The 16,655-nt window shown below is 43.0% G+C and overlaps 2 protein-coding genes across 2 annotated transcripts; both read left to right on the top strand.

Annotated features, from left to right (window-relative positions):
• Positions 1–4,182: 4,182 nt before the first annotated feature.
• Positions 4,183–8,695, top strand: LOC120835020 (RNA-binding protein 15). The gene has a single exon (XM_040203487.2). It carries the CDS (start codon positions 4,415–4,417, stop codon positions 6,965–6,967), a length of 2,553 nt encoding a protein of 850 aa, XP_040059421.2. The 5' UTR covers positions 4,183–4,414; the 3' UTR covers positions 6,968–8,695.
• A 3,355-nt stretch (positions 8,696–12,050) lies between these two features.
• LOC120835022 (pepsin A) lies at positions 12,051–15,921 on the top strand. The gene is made up of 9 exons (XM_040203490.2): positions 12,051–12,165; positions 12,748–12,898; positions 12,984–13,101; positions 13,401–13,519; positions 13,764–13,960; positions 14,041–14,157; positions 14,251–14,395; positions 14,484–14,582; positions 15,693–15,921. Exons 1-9 carry the CDS (start codon positions 12,110–12,112, stop codon positions 15,816–15,818), a joined length of 1,128 nt encoding a protein of 375 aa, XP_040059424.2. The 5' UTR covers positions 12,051–12,109; the 3' UTR covers positions 15,819–15,921.
• The last annotated feature ends 734 nt before the right edge of the window (positions 15,922–16,655 follow it).

Genomic DNA, 16,655 nt, shown 5'->3' on the forward strand with positions numbered 1-16,655 from the left:
CAAGAGTGGAGCACATCTAACGTAACGATAAAGTCTGATCAACGCAGTTCAAGATCTGTGATCACAATAGTGGCAGAATAACATAAGTTTCTTTCACAAAAACTATAGTACTAAGGTTCTCTTGATCGCTGCAGTTCAGGCTCAACTGCTGCAGGGCCTCTGCTAAGTGGACATTGGTGTAGTATTTTTGGGTGGTTTAAGCCTGCATCAGGCGCCCAGCAGGCCTTTGGGACTGTCGGCACTGCAGCGCTTCGTGCCCTCAGTTGTTAGCAAATGACCCAACAGTCCCATTAGGGTTGTAGGAACAGCAGCCCGCTTTTCATTTACCTTGTGTCCTTTTACTCACAAACAATATTCTCTTGGTTATTTTTTAGTTTAGGGTATTAATAATAGCTTTTGCTAACAAAGTACAGCTACAGCTGATGAGATTATTTCAAATAATGGCAACCTATCAAGTAGTTGTAGAAACATTTCATTTAAGATGCAACTTGAGGCATAATCGACAAACATTTCTATCCTTAAGGCTGCTATTATGACCAATAACCTCAGCATACATACGTGAACTAAACAGCAGGAAAGCGTGTGACTGTGTTTCCTGTCAGAGTTGATTTCAAAGTCTTTAACATTTCTTGTTTTCAAGCTTCCTATGCTGAATGATGCAGCTATTCCTTCCTGTTTAGATTTTTATATTCATTCTTATCATCAGCATCCTTTTTCTCAGTCACAGTCCTTTTCACTTGAGAGTGTCCTAACATCATTATAAAGAAGTTCTCTGTAATCTTTACTCCAAATATGTTCCATGATTTTGGTGTTATCTCATGGTCCTTGCTGTCTGACGTCAGCAGCCTTGAGCACATTCCCACTCCTCTCTGCTCTCACCTTCAGTCGTCTACCTTCACATTGTCCCTTTGCAGCACTCGGTTTCTTGTTCCACCCCCCCCTTTCACTCACGCGTGCTCATGCATTCTGCATCTGCACCACCACATCCGCCCAGTACTTTTCCTACACTCCGACCTTATTTATATTCCGCCCTCCCCACCCCACGCCCTCCCACCATCTTCCCTCCCTCCCTGCTGTCTCTCCCCTGTGTTTCATGATGTCTGGGTCACTCTCGGTTCCTATAAAAAGATCCACTCTGTACTGGGCTTCGTGGTATCGCTTATCTCTTCCATTATTCTAAGTACAAGCACTTGGACAACCGTATTACATCGGCACGGCAGATTCTGCTGAAAGCAAGTACACTAAACACTTTTAATGGATGCGAATGGAGTTTTCTCTCTTTAGCCAGTGTGCTCAATACACTGATAACTCACTGACGCCCGTTCACTCACAATAATACCTTCTCAGCATCAAGCAAACCCTGTGAATACATATTGTTTTGAGGAAAGACCAAAACAAGAACTCTTATATTGTTCATCTTTTCTTCTGATGGGGAAATTAATATGCAGCTATTTAAGTTATACATTATTTGGTGTTACTGTGAAAAAACAATTAGCAGTCTTGGTTTTATGCTGACCAGGTCTTTCCCACAATGCATCAGTGCACAGGGACATGCTGGTTGTGAAGGTGTTCAGACAGTGGCAATCTGGGTCATTTCGGGCTGTGAGAGAAACACGCTGCAGTGTTCTACCATATGGAAACACTCCAGGATGGTGTGTTTATTTACTCAAGATGTAATCAGAAACTGGTCTTCTGTATCGTCAGTATTGTCATGAAATGAAGATATAACAAGTACATTAACAGATGAATGAGAATAAGAATCATCTGCATCATCTGTAAGAATAAGAATTAGGAATCATCTGCGTGCCGTGAGACTGTAAAATGATGTGACACACATGAGAAGGAGTTAATCAAGGATTGTGTACCCGTCCTGATTAAACAAGTGAAGGATCGATCACCCTTTGGTGGGCAGAAATACAGAAACAGATCTCTTACAAAGCATCAGTCTGACATGATAGACACGGTGCAGTGGGTCGGACCATGTCGTTCACATTAATACAATGCACAAAAATAGAAACTCATTAAAAGCTGTATTTTCAGTTTTAATCCTTTGCAGAGTTCCACTCGTAATCCATCCCTTTCTATATCATCTATATTTGATGGTCGCCTGTTATTCAAGTATATTCAAGGTTTCCAATTTCAGTTTATTGCTGCAGTCTCTGAAAACATTACATAACGTTTCCCGTTTGTTATCTAATGTTGTGAACAAGCAATGGCAACTGAAGTCCCAACATGTTTGCCAACATTGAATATGTAAGTACTCTTTTGTTGACACGATGATGGATAAATGCTTCGGTTAAGGACAAATCAACTGACCTGGATATTCAGGAGAGATTTTAAGCAGGAATAAATTTCCCCGCTCGTACAATCTTTTTTAAACACACTTAAAGCCATTTTAATACTGGTTGGCAGATTGCCCTGCTGGGCCCGTGCGTGGACATGTGACGGTCTGCAGAGGAACCTCACCAGATGGTCGCTCAAAGAGGGGCCAGTCCAGTTCACGGGGTCGAGGGCAAAGCGTCTGTTCACATATTATTTCGGACTACATAATTCTTTTAAAGTATCCATAGAGTCAGTGAAACAAAAAAGGGATCCAGATAAAAGTAATTGAGAACAAATAATTTATATAATTTGCACAGTCAGAAGGGAGATTAAGTCCTTTTTGTTGAAAATTAAGAGGTTATTTTTCATCAATAATACGTTTTGATTTGTAAATGTGATTGAATTGAAATTCATTTTGTATAATATTTCATGTATTCATGAGGATTCTTCTAGATTCTTTTTCACAGTTGATAAGAATCTCACGAGGCTTCATAAAGCTGTGCGAATTTAGTGGAAAAAAAATATTAGTTATGATCTGGTGTGTGTACATGTCCCAGACGTTATTAAATTGTCTGTTTTTCTGTCCATAAAGCGACACAGTTAAATTGGACGATCATCTCTACCCCTGCTGTCACGCAGACTGTAATCCTGCGCGTGAGAGCGCCCTACATTCAGCATTTTATTTCTGTACTATCATTATTAATAAAAGTGCCCACACATACAAAAATACCCCACAACACAAGTCGGTTTAGCATGAATTATGGCCTCGGCTGCAATAGCGCTTGTGTAATTACTGTTCAAAAATACGAGCAAAAAGGTTAATTGAAAGGGAGATGAACTCAAAGTTGCTTCTTAAAGACATTTAGTTCAAAATGATCCGAGGGGAACGGCATCATGTGAAACTGGGAGACTTTGTGTAGTTAATTATCTACATTCTTGAATTGATGCTTGAAGGGACTGTCTTCGTACAGATATCGTTAAACTAATCAAATGGACGTCATTATTATCTAATATGGGAATTGTTGCTGCAAAGTAAAGCGCACCACTGTATTGCATCCATTTGATGAGTGTGTTTTTGTTTTCCGTCATGAAGTGTGTCCTCGTGCACTAGCAGGGCGGCGAGAGATCCTGTAAAAGTCCTTTCCAACTCCACAACCTTGCAGCCACTGCAGTCAACAATTAGGATGCAAATGCTGTTGTCAGACAAGACAGTTTCTGTTCCAAGCTGCTGCTGATTTGTGGTTTTAGGGGGGCTTATCTGCCCCCTACTGGTGGAAATCTGGTAAAAACTCATTTCTTTAGTATTGAGCAGATTGCCCTAAAAACATCTATCAACACACACACACACACACAATCTGCAGTTTCAATCAATATTAGAGTAACTAAAGATACACAGCATTCATACTGCCACTGGCACCGATGATACAGTGTTGTGGATAATTACTGCAGATGAGGGCCTTGAATGTATATTAAGAGTGGTATACTGCCTGCTTTCATAAACTAGATGTAAAGATCAAGAATGTCCCAGCACTTTTGTATCATGCATGCATCTTTGTCTATCTAGTACAGACCCTATATGTCTGTGCTACTGAGTCTATTATTGTTATGTACTTTTTCACAACTGGTCCTTGACAAGGCCCTGGCCCGCTGTACCCTGTATAAGAAATCAATACAGCTTGATATATCCTAGTTGTCTACCTCCCCACCCCTCTGCCAATGCAAATTAACTCTGTGTTCCTGGCTTAGTGTCCTCACGTCAAGGTCACAATGCAGCCTGTACACATACTTTTACATTTGAATGATTAAACCCTGCCTTTAGGACTTCACACTGACCCCACAGCCGTGCCGCACCCTCCTATATGATAGGCAAGCCAACTTCCTGGTCAGACCCGTTCAGCCAATCACCTTCTTCTGCAGGCACGTGGGCGGGACTTCCTGTACAGTAGTGCCAAGCAGTCTAACATGGCGGTTATGTCGCTCGCATGAGTGTGCAGTGAAAACCCGTGGAAGTTAAGACAATTACGGTCTAGTTCGGTGAAAATAGCCGATTAAAAGAAGTAAGTGTGTCGACTGCGGATATCGGCTTTTGGAGATGAAGGGAAAAGAGCGGTCGCCGGTGAAGAAACGCTCTCGGGCGCCAGATGATAGCAGAGACCGAGGAGGAAGTCACCCGGGCGGCAAGAAGAGCGGAGCCCTGTCGACGGTCGGTAGCAACAACGGCAACGGCGCGGCTTCGTCCCGGAGAAGTTTACACAGTGAGAAGAGAGACACGAGGGATTCAGACGGGCACAATTCAGCCATTCGGACTAGTGGCGGTTACGACTACGGAGTTGTTTCGGGGAACAAGTCGTACGGAGGTGCTGAAATCGACGCGGAAACGTCGAGGTCCGACCCGCGGCCTCCGTCAAACCCCGAAAACGAGTACAAGACTCTGAAAATAAGTGAACTGGGAAACCAGCTGAACGACGAGGAGATCGAGGACGGATTGTTTCACGAGTTTAAGAGGTTTGGCGACGTCAGTGTAAAAATAAGTCGAGAAAACGACGCCAGGGTGGCGTACGTGAACTTCAGGAGGCCGGATGACGCCCGGTCGGCTAAACACGCGCGGGGCAAGCTGGTGCTGTACGACCGGCCTCTGAAGATCGAGACCGTTTACACCAACAGGCTCACGGGCCGCTCGCCCGTTCTAAAAGACAATTTCTCTCCAGGACACCGGCACCCGCACTCCCAGAGGCCCCTTTCTCCCACTGGTATGGGATACAGGGACTACCGATTACAGCAGCTGGCTCTGGGTCGCCTCCCCCCGCCGCCGCCTCCTCTTCCTCCTCCTGCGCCTCCTTCTCAGCCCCTCCACGTCAGGGATCTGGAGAGAGACAGAGATTTTTCAGCATACGACGCCAGGAACAGACCCCCGTTCGTCCCTGAATGTGCCTTGTTCCGCGAGGAGGACCTAATAACCCCCGAGGATGACCACAGGGCGAACAGGACTTTGTTTCTGGGCAATCTGGACGTCGGCGTGACGGAGAGCGACCTGAGGAGGGCGTTTGACAGGTTTGGGATGATAACAGAAGTGGACATAAAGCGGGCGGTGCGAGGCCAGAGCAACACCTACGGTTTCATCAAGTTTGAGAATCTGGACATGGCTCATCGTGCCAAAGTAGCCATGTCGGGGAAAGTGGTGGGCCACAACCCAATTAAAATCGGATACGGTAAACCCACACCCACGACGAGACTGTGGGTGGGGGGCCTCGGACCCTGGGTTCCGCTGGCTGCACTAGCGAAGGAGTTTGACCGCTTCGGTACCATCAGGACTATAGACTACAGGAAAGGTGAAGTGTGGGCTTACATCCAGTATGAAAGTTTGGATGCTGCTCAGGCTGCGTGTACTCACATGAGGGGCTTTCCTCTTGGGGGTCCCGACAGGCGGCTGAGAGTGGATTTTGCGGACACAGAGCACCGCTACCAGCACCAGCAGTACGTGCAGCTCCCTCTCCCCCTGCCGCACTATGACTTTGTTCCTGAGCCCTTTGCCCACCGCCTCGCAGACTCCGTGAGAGGGAGGGACAGGTCGCCTCCACACCCCGCTCGCTTCAGGGACCGGGGCCCGTACACCAGCGCCGAATGGTCGGGCGTGGGCGTCCACGACCGGATGCGAGGAGCCATTTTTGATCCCGTGGATCGCCTTGACCGGCGTTCCCACGAGACCTGGCCAATAGAGCGGGATTTACAAGGCAGAGATCCGAGCCGCAAAAGGAGACATTTGGATGATGGCAGTCGACGGGATCGTTCACCAGACAACATGGACTTCGGTCTGCGCCGCCACGGCAACTCATTAGAGCGCAGCCCTGGAGGCAGCAGCCGGGATGGCGGTCGATTCAGTGACCCCGAACGCCCGGTTCGCTCCGGCAAAACCTCCCCTGTCCGAGAGCGCCAGAACATGGGCTTTGGAGACAAGAGAAGAAGAACACTTAGCCCGGCTTTGCCCAGCTCTTGCTCTGACAAGGACCGAAAACCCAAAGCAAGGGACTCATCCAAGAGCCCAGCTAAGAAGGAAAACCGCTTAGAACATCTTATCCCCGCTCAGTCTTCAAGGTCTGAACAGCAGTCTAAGCCAGCTGCCGGAGAACAAAAGTTGATTCAGGTGTGGCAGGGCGTCCTCCTGCTGAAGAACAGCAGCTTTCCCACGTCCCTGCACATGCTGGAGGGGGACCTCGCTGTCGCCACAAGTCTGCTGTTGAAGGGCTCCAAGGGGGGTCAAGCGTCCCAGCTGAAGATCAGCCAGCGCCTGCGACTGGACCAACCCAAGGTAGATGAAGTCTCCCGTCGCATCAAAGCCGCCGGCTCCGGTGGATACGCCGTCCTTCTGGCCGTGCCCGGGAAATGTGAAGATGCGGGGATCCAGGACGCCAACAGCTCGGCCGAGAGACCTCTGAAGAACCTGGTGTCCTACCTGAAGCAGAAGGAGGCAGCCGGCATCATCGGCCTCCCGGTGGGGGGCGTCCGTGATAAGGACCACGGAGGAGTCCTCCACGCTTTCCCCCCGTGTGATTTCTCACAGCAGTTTGTGGATGCCTCCGCCAAAGCCTTTGCCAAATCAGAGGATGACTACATGGTGATGGTCATTATCAAAGGAGCATCATTATAAAAAAAGAAAATAAATAATCAAAATGTCTCTTCGCGCTCATGAACTGTTGTAAAAACCAGGAGAAGTAATTTGGAAATCACTAAAGGATGATTCATCATAACTATATTACTAACCTAAAGGGTAGCGTGTGTCTCATGCTGTTAAGAAATGTGTCCAGAAATGTGGCTGAATTTAAAATGTTTTGATAAATTTCGTTATTAATTCAGGTGACCGGCTTCTTTCTGCTGTTTAGTATTCAGATTATGTACATAACTTGAAGGGTACTCTGCTAAAAAAAAATTCAGAGCCAGCTACAGTTGCCTTATGTCATTTTAAAAAGAAACACAATTCCTTCCTATAATTTCATTCAATGCAATGTATTTTTGCTTCAACCTGTAAACGGCACAGATTTAACCGGCCAGTTTCCACACATTTGTATTAAGTTTGTGCAGCCAGCCTTTGAAACATTTAAAGCAAACTCATGCATATGATTTAGGCTGTATTTCCATTTGATCTAAAGCTTTACCAATTGCTCGGGTTACTCCAGATGTGCATCTGTATCACGTTTTTTCTTTTTGACCAAGTAAACATTTGACACAACATTTGATTTGAAATGTCAATATATAACAGACTTTCTATTTTTAGCACTTTTATCCAGTCCTGCTCAAAGCTAAAGAAAGAAAACTCTTGAAACAGATTGTGTTAATATACAGCCGGGCCTAAAGCGCTTCTGCACGGTAGACATGAATATCAGTGCTCCTGTCTGAGCCACATCTGGAGGATTATGTGACATTATACGGTTCATGAGTATTGGTAGACGTATGTAGGGGTGGACACAAGCAGCAATCCCCTGTACATCCTCATGCAGCTCTTTTATTTCTGACCCCAAGGTGTGCTATTCAACTGAATCGTATCCTAGTCTAATATAATAGAGGAACTTTTTATTTTTATTATTGATTAAGCTACTGCTTCTTTTCTTGGTTAATTGAATAATTAGGTCTATAAAATATTAGAAAAACGGGAAAAATTGTGTTTTCATGTCTTAAAAGAGCTTTTTATTCTTAAACTTTTTATTGTTCTTCCAACCTTTCAAAAAATATATTAATATACAACTGATTGGTTAATCAATCATCAAAATGTTGCAGATGAAGTATCTATTAATGACATATCATGCAGGTGCTAATATGTCTGATCATATTACAAAGGGTTGCTTTGTCGTCCACTTCTTTTATATTCTACTTGTGTTGGCATCACATTCAATTTGGTTGAACAGTAATTAGTTGATCAAATTCTTTACATTTATGTTGTAATCCGGTAATTACGAATACTGCAAAGCATGTACTGTTGCAGAAAAAGCTAATATAATAATCTATGATTGCTCAGGCTCTGTGTAGGTTATGTCACGCGCCTCTAACGACCCATCAGGAGTCCACTGGTAGAAAATATTGCAATTCTTTGAATGGACTTCAGGTTGAATGAGAGGAGAGAAATCCAATCCCCAGAGGCATTAACTGCCCCGTCCTCGGAAATGACTGTTTTTATTCTTCATGCTTTTGATTTGAGTACTGTGTTTCAAATGGAGAAAAGAAATGTTTTGTGCTGTATACTCAGGATTTCTGGAGAGAGAAATGGAGAACATCGGTGCCCACGGGCCTAAGAAGTATACCTAACTGTCAAAGTGCAACATGCACTTGATAGGTTGTGTCTCAATAAATTTACTCTTTCGTGGGAAACACGACTGCCTCGGAAGACGACTTCTGTGACCTTTTCTGTTCTTGGAATTGTCTATCAAACTCCAAAGGCTTTATCACTTTGACAGCAGGAGCCTTCGCAACCCAAAGGAGAGGAAGTGTGAGGACCAACGGGAGGTTGGCCTCTCGGTTCTGAGTTTTCGTTTGGTTGATCGTCGTTTTGTCGAATGACTTCCTTCTGAGGAGCTTCATTCAAAGTGAAATTGACCCACCACTAGAATGCTATTTTTCAGTCCTTCTGCAAAGGGCAAATCAAGAGTCACTCCCTCTTTCTTCACACGTGTGACTCAAACCCCTGTCGCCTCTAAGACCCAGTTTCGGAGGTGTTGCTGAGAAACATCTGGTTTGTTGCCCGCCACGTTATTGCCACCATCACAAGGGTTGCGTCGCCAATTTGACCGCCTCTCGGTGGAAGCGCAGCGGTCTTGGTTCTCTGTTCTACGGGCAGAACCGCCCCTGAGTCTCATCCGGTGCTGGAGAAGATGCGGAGACAGCGAAACCTCATCTGCTTTATTTTTCCTTTTTAAATGGAAAAGGAAACTCAGCTGAGGAGAAGCAAGTCCCGTGAGGAGCGATTCAGAATGATTTGTTTTGATATGTTGATCTGATTAACACACTTAACTGCATATGAATGCAAAGTGAAGAGTATCCTGAAACTGCCGAGTCGGGACGTTTTATCATCGAGACTGCTGCTGCTGCTGCTGCTGCTGCCGCCGCCACCGCCGCCGCCCATCGTTGCTGCTCCACCCGAAGGGACCGAAGCCGCTTCTGTCCGCAGCGTTGAGGGGCCACGCAAGGATTCCCGTAAAAAGGTTTGATTCTCAGCCCGGCTGGACCTGCTGCTGTACCGAGATGACCGGAACCGCTGACCTGGGTACGTATTAAATGTGCAACACGACTACAAACAAAACAGGCCCTTATTTAGAAGTCGGAGAAGAAGGTGAAAAGTTACCAGGAAAGAGTAAAAAAATGTCCCTGAGATAAATGCCTATAATTCCCAGCTATTGTTGAGACAGGCAGACTTTGATTTAAATAAAACAATCATTTTAAGTATTAGTCTGGCAAGGTAAGTAGGGTCAAATCAGGACTTATTTTTTATATACTGATTTAAGCTTCTGAAGTACATATTTATATTTTCTGTTATCCAGCAGTGAAACTTATTTCAGTGGTGAAAGAAGTAGTCAGATAATGGGGGCCACAATATGTTTTATTAGGGAATCATTGGCTTTGTGTAATCTCAAATAATCAATAACTATCGGTCTGGTATGACATGTTGTGACCTTTGACCGCTGGTCATTCAAAGGTCAATAAGTAGCAACACAAGAGACCAGAAAAAACGACATTAACAGAAAAAAGAAGCCAAGTAGTTTTCTTTAAAAGTGGAAATAAGTGATTCAAACGTATGAGATTTAATTAATAAAAACATATGTGAAAAATTCAATCATATGGTAACAAACTAAGTCTTCTAGTGATCTAATTCATCACATGCTGATAAATTAGGTAAGTGAAAGAGTTCAAGTCAGGAGGAGATCACTGATATGGAGGGCAATAAAAGGTTGGTGAGTGAGTGCAGTCGTGCTTTATCTTCAATTGATACCTGCCGGCTCTACAAGGTCTAAACGCTGCAGGCGCTTCCCTCACTGCTCTTTTTTTGTCCCAGATCTTATTGTGTAATCAACAACTTGAAGGACATTCCTGTTGTCGCCTGTTTCATAAATCAACGCTGAATCAACAAAACGGGTTCCAAAGATGATCAATTTAATTTGAGAACATTAAAACACTAATCACTTGATCTTGTATTACGTGTAATTCAGACCCCGCGTGAGTCTGTGTAATTTAGAGCCGGCCTGAGGACGACCACCTGCTGGTGAAAACAAGATGATTTAACTTTTCTGCTTCACTCTTTTACCCCCCCCCCCCCCCCCTTTTTTTTTTAAACCCACCTTTTTCTCCAACAGCACCTAAACGTTTTTTTAGTAATATGATCTGGTCATAATGGAAATGTTGAGTATTTCAGGAGGTCACCTCGGACATGTCGCCATAGTGACCAGCAGTGAGACTGACCTGAAGGTGGGACGCGAGAGAAGCCTTGGTGAGTAGATCAATTTGTTCTAAAATGGTCACTGTCAGTATATTCTATTATAATAATGTGACTTGTATTTGTACTTGAATAAAAGTATATTTTCTTGAAACCTATTCTGTTGTCTTTTCCTTTTTTAAACTTGAGTGTTTGTCTTTTAGATCTTAGTCCTCTAGAGGGCAGAGTTACAGCATCGGAACAGAAGAAACGATACAGTATCAGTGTTTAAGTTTAATGCGATAAGCTTATCCGGTTGATTTATGGTTTACATATGGTTGAGCAATTTTATTTTGAGATATTAAACTAATGTAACACTAATGTCAATAACATTTGGTCAAAATTAATTTACGCTTTATCATAAAAAAATCCATCAACATCACTCAATGTGACAGCGCGCTACTTCATGAGAGTTTCTACAGCGATAGTTTACATTTCTCTGTAAATACGCACAGCGGCTGAGAAAAGTCAACCGAAACTCATTCAGAACGGCGTCTGGGAAAGGTCAAACCTCTCCAGTCCTCCGCCGCTAACGAAAACACTCTCGTGACTATGAGAGAAGAGGCTGAAGGAAACTTTCTTTTGGTTCACGTATTAAATGATTGACGCTTGTTTCAACCCCTGATTGTCTGCTGTGATTGACCTCGATAATCCTTCAAAGCGATTTTCAGTTTAATCTTCGCTGCTGCCCTGAAACTCAAACACAGAGCTGTACTTTATGTACTTATTCGTTTCAAACATGATCTGACATCTCCTTCATCACACAGATCAAATAGTGAATATAGAATAGACATTTTCAAGTAGAATTCTTCACCGTATGTATGAAGTGTATCTAAATTTAATCTGTCTAAACCTCACTGATGAAAACAAACCTTCAACAGCTTCATTAAACTATTCTAGTTAGGGTGTCTAACTAGAATAGTTATTAGTGAATGAAAAAATATATATTTTTAATTCTGTTTATCTGTTTAGGCATGGGGAGAAAAGTGCGCTGCTCCAATTGTTTCCTTTATCTGAGTTAACACGTAACTGTTTATTTTATTTCCGCTGGGTGTGTTACGGTTGCTTTTCATTTCTCGTCCAAGTTTAGTAGAACTGAGTAAACTTATATTATTTGCTTAACTCTAATCGGATGACCGATTAAAGGCATTGGGATAAAAGTGCTCTGTTCCCATTGTTTCCTTTATCTGAATTCACTTATTCAGTGTTTTGTAAAGTGGTTTCATATCAGTTCGGCTGTGTTGAGTGTTACTGTAAAAGGAGGAGTTGAGTTGACCTTCTATATAAAAACATTCTGCACTTCTATGAAATCTTTATTGGGTCGCTTTGGAAATAATGAAGTCTGCCTTAGTTTTACTGAGCGTCTTGGCCGTCTCGCACGGAATTATCAGGTAAGATACACACAAACCTTCACTAATGACCAACTAAAAATACGCCAAAAAAAATTGTTTTTACTGATAAATGTTTCAATGTCGACAGAAGTAGAATTTGAGGGTTGGTGATGATCAAAGCAAATTAGAAAATAAAAGTGATGACCACCAATATTTAAATTATGTTTTTTAAATAATGAAACCCTGATAGGCTTTGCTTGGGATTTAGGAGAATATAGAGGTAACATTAAACAGTCTCAAAAATCAGTTCATACTTACTTCGATGGCCTTTATAAAGGTTTAAGATTTTTAATTATTATCTTTATAAGTGAAAAATAATGCTTTCACATGAATGAAGGTAATAATGAAGGTAATAATAATGAATGAAGAAGCATTCTGTTATGACAATAATTTCCGATAGACATTACAAATAAGTTGTTTTTTGGTTGAAACCTTTTCTCGCTCAGACCTGGTTTGCTTCTGTTCTACTTCCCGTAATCACTGAGGCTGAAACGCCTTTTTAGGATAAGTTATGAGGTCCGACATGTTCTCAAAACAAGCTTGTGGGTGTGCGTCCGGATAAGTGTTGAACTGCCTGTTCAGGATTCCCCTGATGAGAGGGAAGTCCGCCAGGCAGGCGCTGGAGGAGAGAGGCCTGTTTGAAGAGTACAGGAGGAAGTTTCCATCCAACTCTGCAGCAAAGTTCCTCCCTCAGAACGAGCAGAGTTTGGTGCCCATGACCTTTGACCCATATGTGAGTTGCACGCGACCAGTGCGTTCTCGGCCCAGTGCAATCACGAAATGTATGAGCTAATTCGCTGACATTACTTTGGGCCCAGACGACATACTACGGTGAGATTGGCATCGGGAGTCCACCGCAGATTTTTAAGGTTCTCTTTGACACCGGTTCTGCCGACCTGTGGATTCCCTCCGTGAGCTGCACCAGCTCTGCTTGTGGTGAGTTTAATGATCAAACGCGATTTGACGTAGTGATGATCCTGTAACAGGCTGCCAAATCACACTGTCATATAAGACAGTAAACCAAAACCTTTTACTGATAGTCGGATTAAAGAAACCATCAGAAAATGTCACCTCAGGCTCTGGAAAATTATAACGTACTTTTCAAACAAAAGGATTCACCAATAATGAGAGTAATTGCTGAATTGACAGTATGTGTATACAGTCTCTGTAACAGCTGTCTTTGTGTATGAAGCAATTTCTCTGTCAGCAGTTTCTCTCTCTTCTTCTGTCACTAGAAACACATTCACAGTACAACAGCTCCGCATCCTCCACCTTTCAGGCCAGCGCGAATACCTTCCACATCTCATACTACAGTGGGTTTACATCTGGGAGTACAGGATATGAACTCATTAAGGTGAGGATGAATATTCTATAAATTATAATATAAACTGCTATCCAAGGATAGTGATCTAGGTTTACTCAAATATTGTACTTTTTACTGCACTATATTTATTTGAGATAGACAATTACAAGTTACTTGACACGTTCATATTTTACAAGAAAGTTACCGTGTAGGCTTCTCACCACTGCTGCTGACGTCCACCACGTAGCGTCCGTAGCATCCAGCACGTGACCTGTTGTGTACACTTCCTAATCAGATAAGCAACCTCTACGTGGACCACCAGATCTTTGGCCTTACTGACACAGAGGCAGGTTTCCTGGAGTTTCAGCCCTGGGATGGAATCCTTGGTCTGGCCTTCCCTGGTTTGTCCAACGAGGGAGGCACACCTTTATTTAACAACTTATGGAACCAGGGCAAAATCCCCCAGAACATGTTCTCCATGTACCTGAGCAGGTGAGGTCTCCAATTGGGTCAGGAAAAGAAAAAATGTGGCGTTTCTTTATTTACCTTAAAGGAAATCTCTGTGCCACCAGTTCTGTAGAAGGCAGTGCTTTGGTTCTGGGAGGACTGGATTCCACATATTACACAGGAACCATGAATTGGATCCCCCTCTATCAAGCCTCTAACTTTTGGAACATCCAAATACAAAGGTAGTGTCCTTTTCAGGACTCAGGATGTGTTTCACAAATAACACCATGCGGACATCTTCTTGCCTTATTGCATTTAACGGCTTTGTGTTGCAGCATCACTATCAACGGGAACACCGTTGCGTGTTCCGGGAATTGTGTGGCCACGGTGGACTCTGGCACGTCTCTCATCCTCGGCCCGGAGAGAGATATTAACAACATCAACGGTTGGTTGGGAGCCACCACAGATGCGTATGGTGATGTGAGTGCTTTTGATGTTTTTGTAACACTCTTCAGACCACCGCTCTGGGTTCATGAAAGAGTTAAAAGGTTGTCGATGCGTCTCTCAGGCCACAGTGAGTTGCGCCGTCACAGACCTCCTGCCGGACGTTGTGTTCAACATCAACGGCTACAGCTTTGCTCTCCCTCCATCTGCCTACGTCATAAAGGTTTGTTTTAAACACTTTTATGGTATACTTAAAGAGTTAATAGTTGTAACAAGTTATGGCTTCATAAATGTATATACATTGTGTATTAATGAATGTAGCACTCAAGCCACCGTTTCTTTTGTCGCTAGTGCTGTTTTTTAAATTTTTAAATATTTTTAACTTTATTCTTTTATTTTAAACTAACCCATAGCCTTATTCTACTAACCCATAGAATTAGCATTTTATTTTATTAATCGTGCACTACCGTCTTGACGTCTATTGTCATACTATCTACTGTACCGCACCAATTGCCAAGTCAAATTCCTTGTATGTCTGACATATTTTGACAATAAATGTTTCCTGATTCCTGATTCTGCTGTAGAGAGCTGTAATAATTTATGGATATAGACAACTTTCGGCTTTCCAAGCTTTCCAAATCAAAAACACAACCCATTATGTTCTGAAGAGAGCATTGTAATAAAAAGCAACATAAATCCACAGCTGTATTTTTGGCATGAACAATAAATAGATCTCTGGTCTGCTACAGAGTTGGATCAAAGAAAAAGACTTAAGAACCAGCCAAAGACAATTCTCCCAGCATGTTTTCAATTTACTACATAAATGATAATGTCATGCAAAGTTATTCAAGAACGTTGACACATACAAAAAGTTCTTGGTAGTAAAGAAGTTTAAAAACAGCATAGAGAACAAAGGTACAGGATGGTAAAGACACAAGCAATGAACAAAATACAGGCTTAAACTTAAAAAAACGTTATAGATATATTATGCAGGCAAGAGATAGTCCACAAACTAGATATATTCAAGTTAGCTTGAATCAATCAATCCTGCCATCACGGAGGTCATCATGTTCCGTTCTGTGTTCCTTTACACTGATGACACTTTTATTGTTTTAATCATTTCAATCAATGAGGGTGGTTAAATAAATAACAGCACCTCTCTGTATTGTGCAATCAATGCAGTTCAGTTACACCATAATCACTGTATCTAAAGTGACAGATTTTTTGGTAGAAAAAATAGTTTGATAAATGCCTTCAGCAGATTTACATTGATATTCTAGTATTTATACATCCTGAGGTGATTAAGCTGACCTGCTCGTTCCATCCTCCACAGTCTGCGTCTGGCTGCACAACAGGGTTTGCATCTGGCTCCTGGATCCTGGGGGAGGTCTTCATGCGTCAGTTCTACACGGCCTTTGATGTCGGCCAAAACAGGGTGGGCTTTGCTCCGGCTGTCTGAACACATGCCAAGAGGGCCAGTTTGAAGTAATTTACTTCATTTGTATAACCATTATTCATTGTCAAACGTCGTCAATGAATTTAATAAAAGTACTTTAAAGTCAGCATCTTTGTGCTGCGGATGGCCTGTACAGTTATTCCAGGATATTTCTGCAAAGGCAAGAATCAACCGAAATGTTTTATTCCAATTCCGAGCTGTGTTTCGGTGGCCACTAGATGGCAGAGAGCTCTGTGAGTCCTTCACCGTTCATGTGATTGTCCTGGGAGAGGCCTGAGGAGAGGATGAGTCATCGTACTTAGAATTCAGTCTCTAAAACACAGAACCGACCGCCCGTCATTCATTGTCAACAGTCGCTGGCTTACATTCATGCCATCCGTGTCTGGGATGTACGGTGATCTGAAACCTTCCTCAGCTCCGTTGGTGCTATTTATAATCTGTGATTTACGGGATGTTATTCAGCCCATTTCCATTTTGAGATATGCATCAGCACAACGATCATAAACCTTCTGGTACCTCCTATGAACACTTTGATTTAAGTTATTATTTACTTTTTACATTTTAATAAGGAAATACTTTAAAACTCATTGTGCGTTGCTGCAGTGTTTTCCCCAAATGTGTTAATCTAGCTACAACGAACATCCCTGCGGACCTTTTCAATCATTTATCCTGCAGAGTGGCTGCGAGGCAGCAGGTGAGCTCACAGATCGACCTACTTCTTTACATAAAATGCACTGTGATGATTCAGCACATTTCATTTAAAGAAATGGGACGCTGCGTGTTCCACATGATTTTGCTCCTTGCTTCAACTATACGATTCAGAGGACATTCTTTTTCCTC

Source organism: Gasterosteus aculeatus, chromosome 17 (assembly GCF_964276395.1).
Source record: "Gasterosteus aculeatus chromosome 17, fGasAcu3.hap1.1, whole genome shotgun sequence".
Lineage (NCBI taxonomy): Eukaryota > Metazoa > Chordata > Actinopteri > Perciformes > Gasterosteidae > Gasterosteus > Gasterosteus aculeatus.

Excerpts from the sequence above, each read along its gene's own strand:
- LOC120835020 (XM_040203487.2), top strand. The coding sequence starts at position 4,415 with ATGAAGGGAAAAGAGCGGTCGCCGGTGAAGAAACGCTCTCGGGCGCCA.
- LOC120835022 (XM_040203490.2), top strand. The coding sequence starts at position 12,110 with ATGAAGTCTGCCTTAGTTTTACTGAGCGTCTTGGCCGTCTCGCACGGA. Across the intron at positions 13,102-13,400 it reads CTGCACCAGCTCTGCTTGTG|AAACACATTCACAGTACAAC; the intron begins GTGAGTTTAATG and ends TTCTGTCACTAG. Across the intron at positions 14,583-15,692 it reads CATCTGCCTACGTCATAAAG|TCTGCGTCTGGCTGCACAAC; the intron begins GTTTGTTTTAAA and ends CATCCTCCACAG.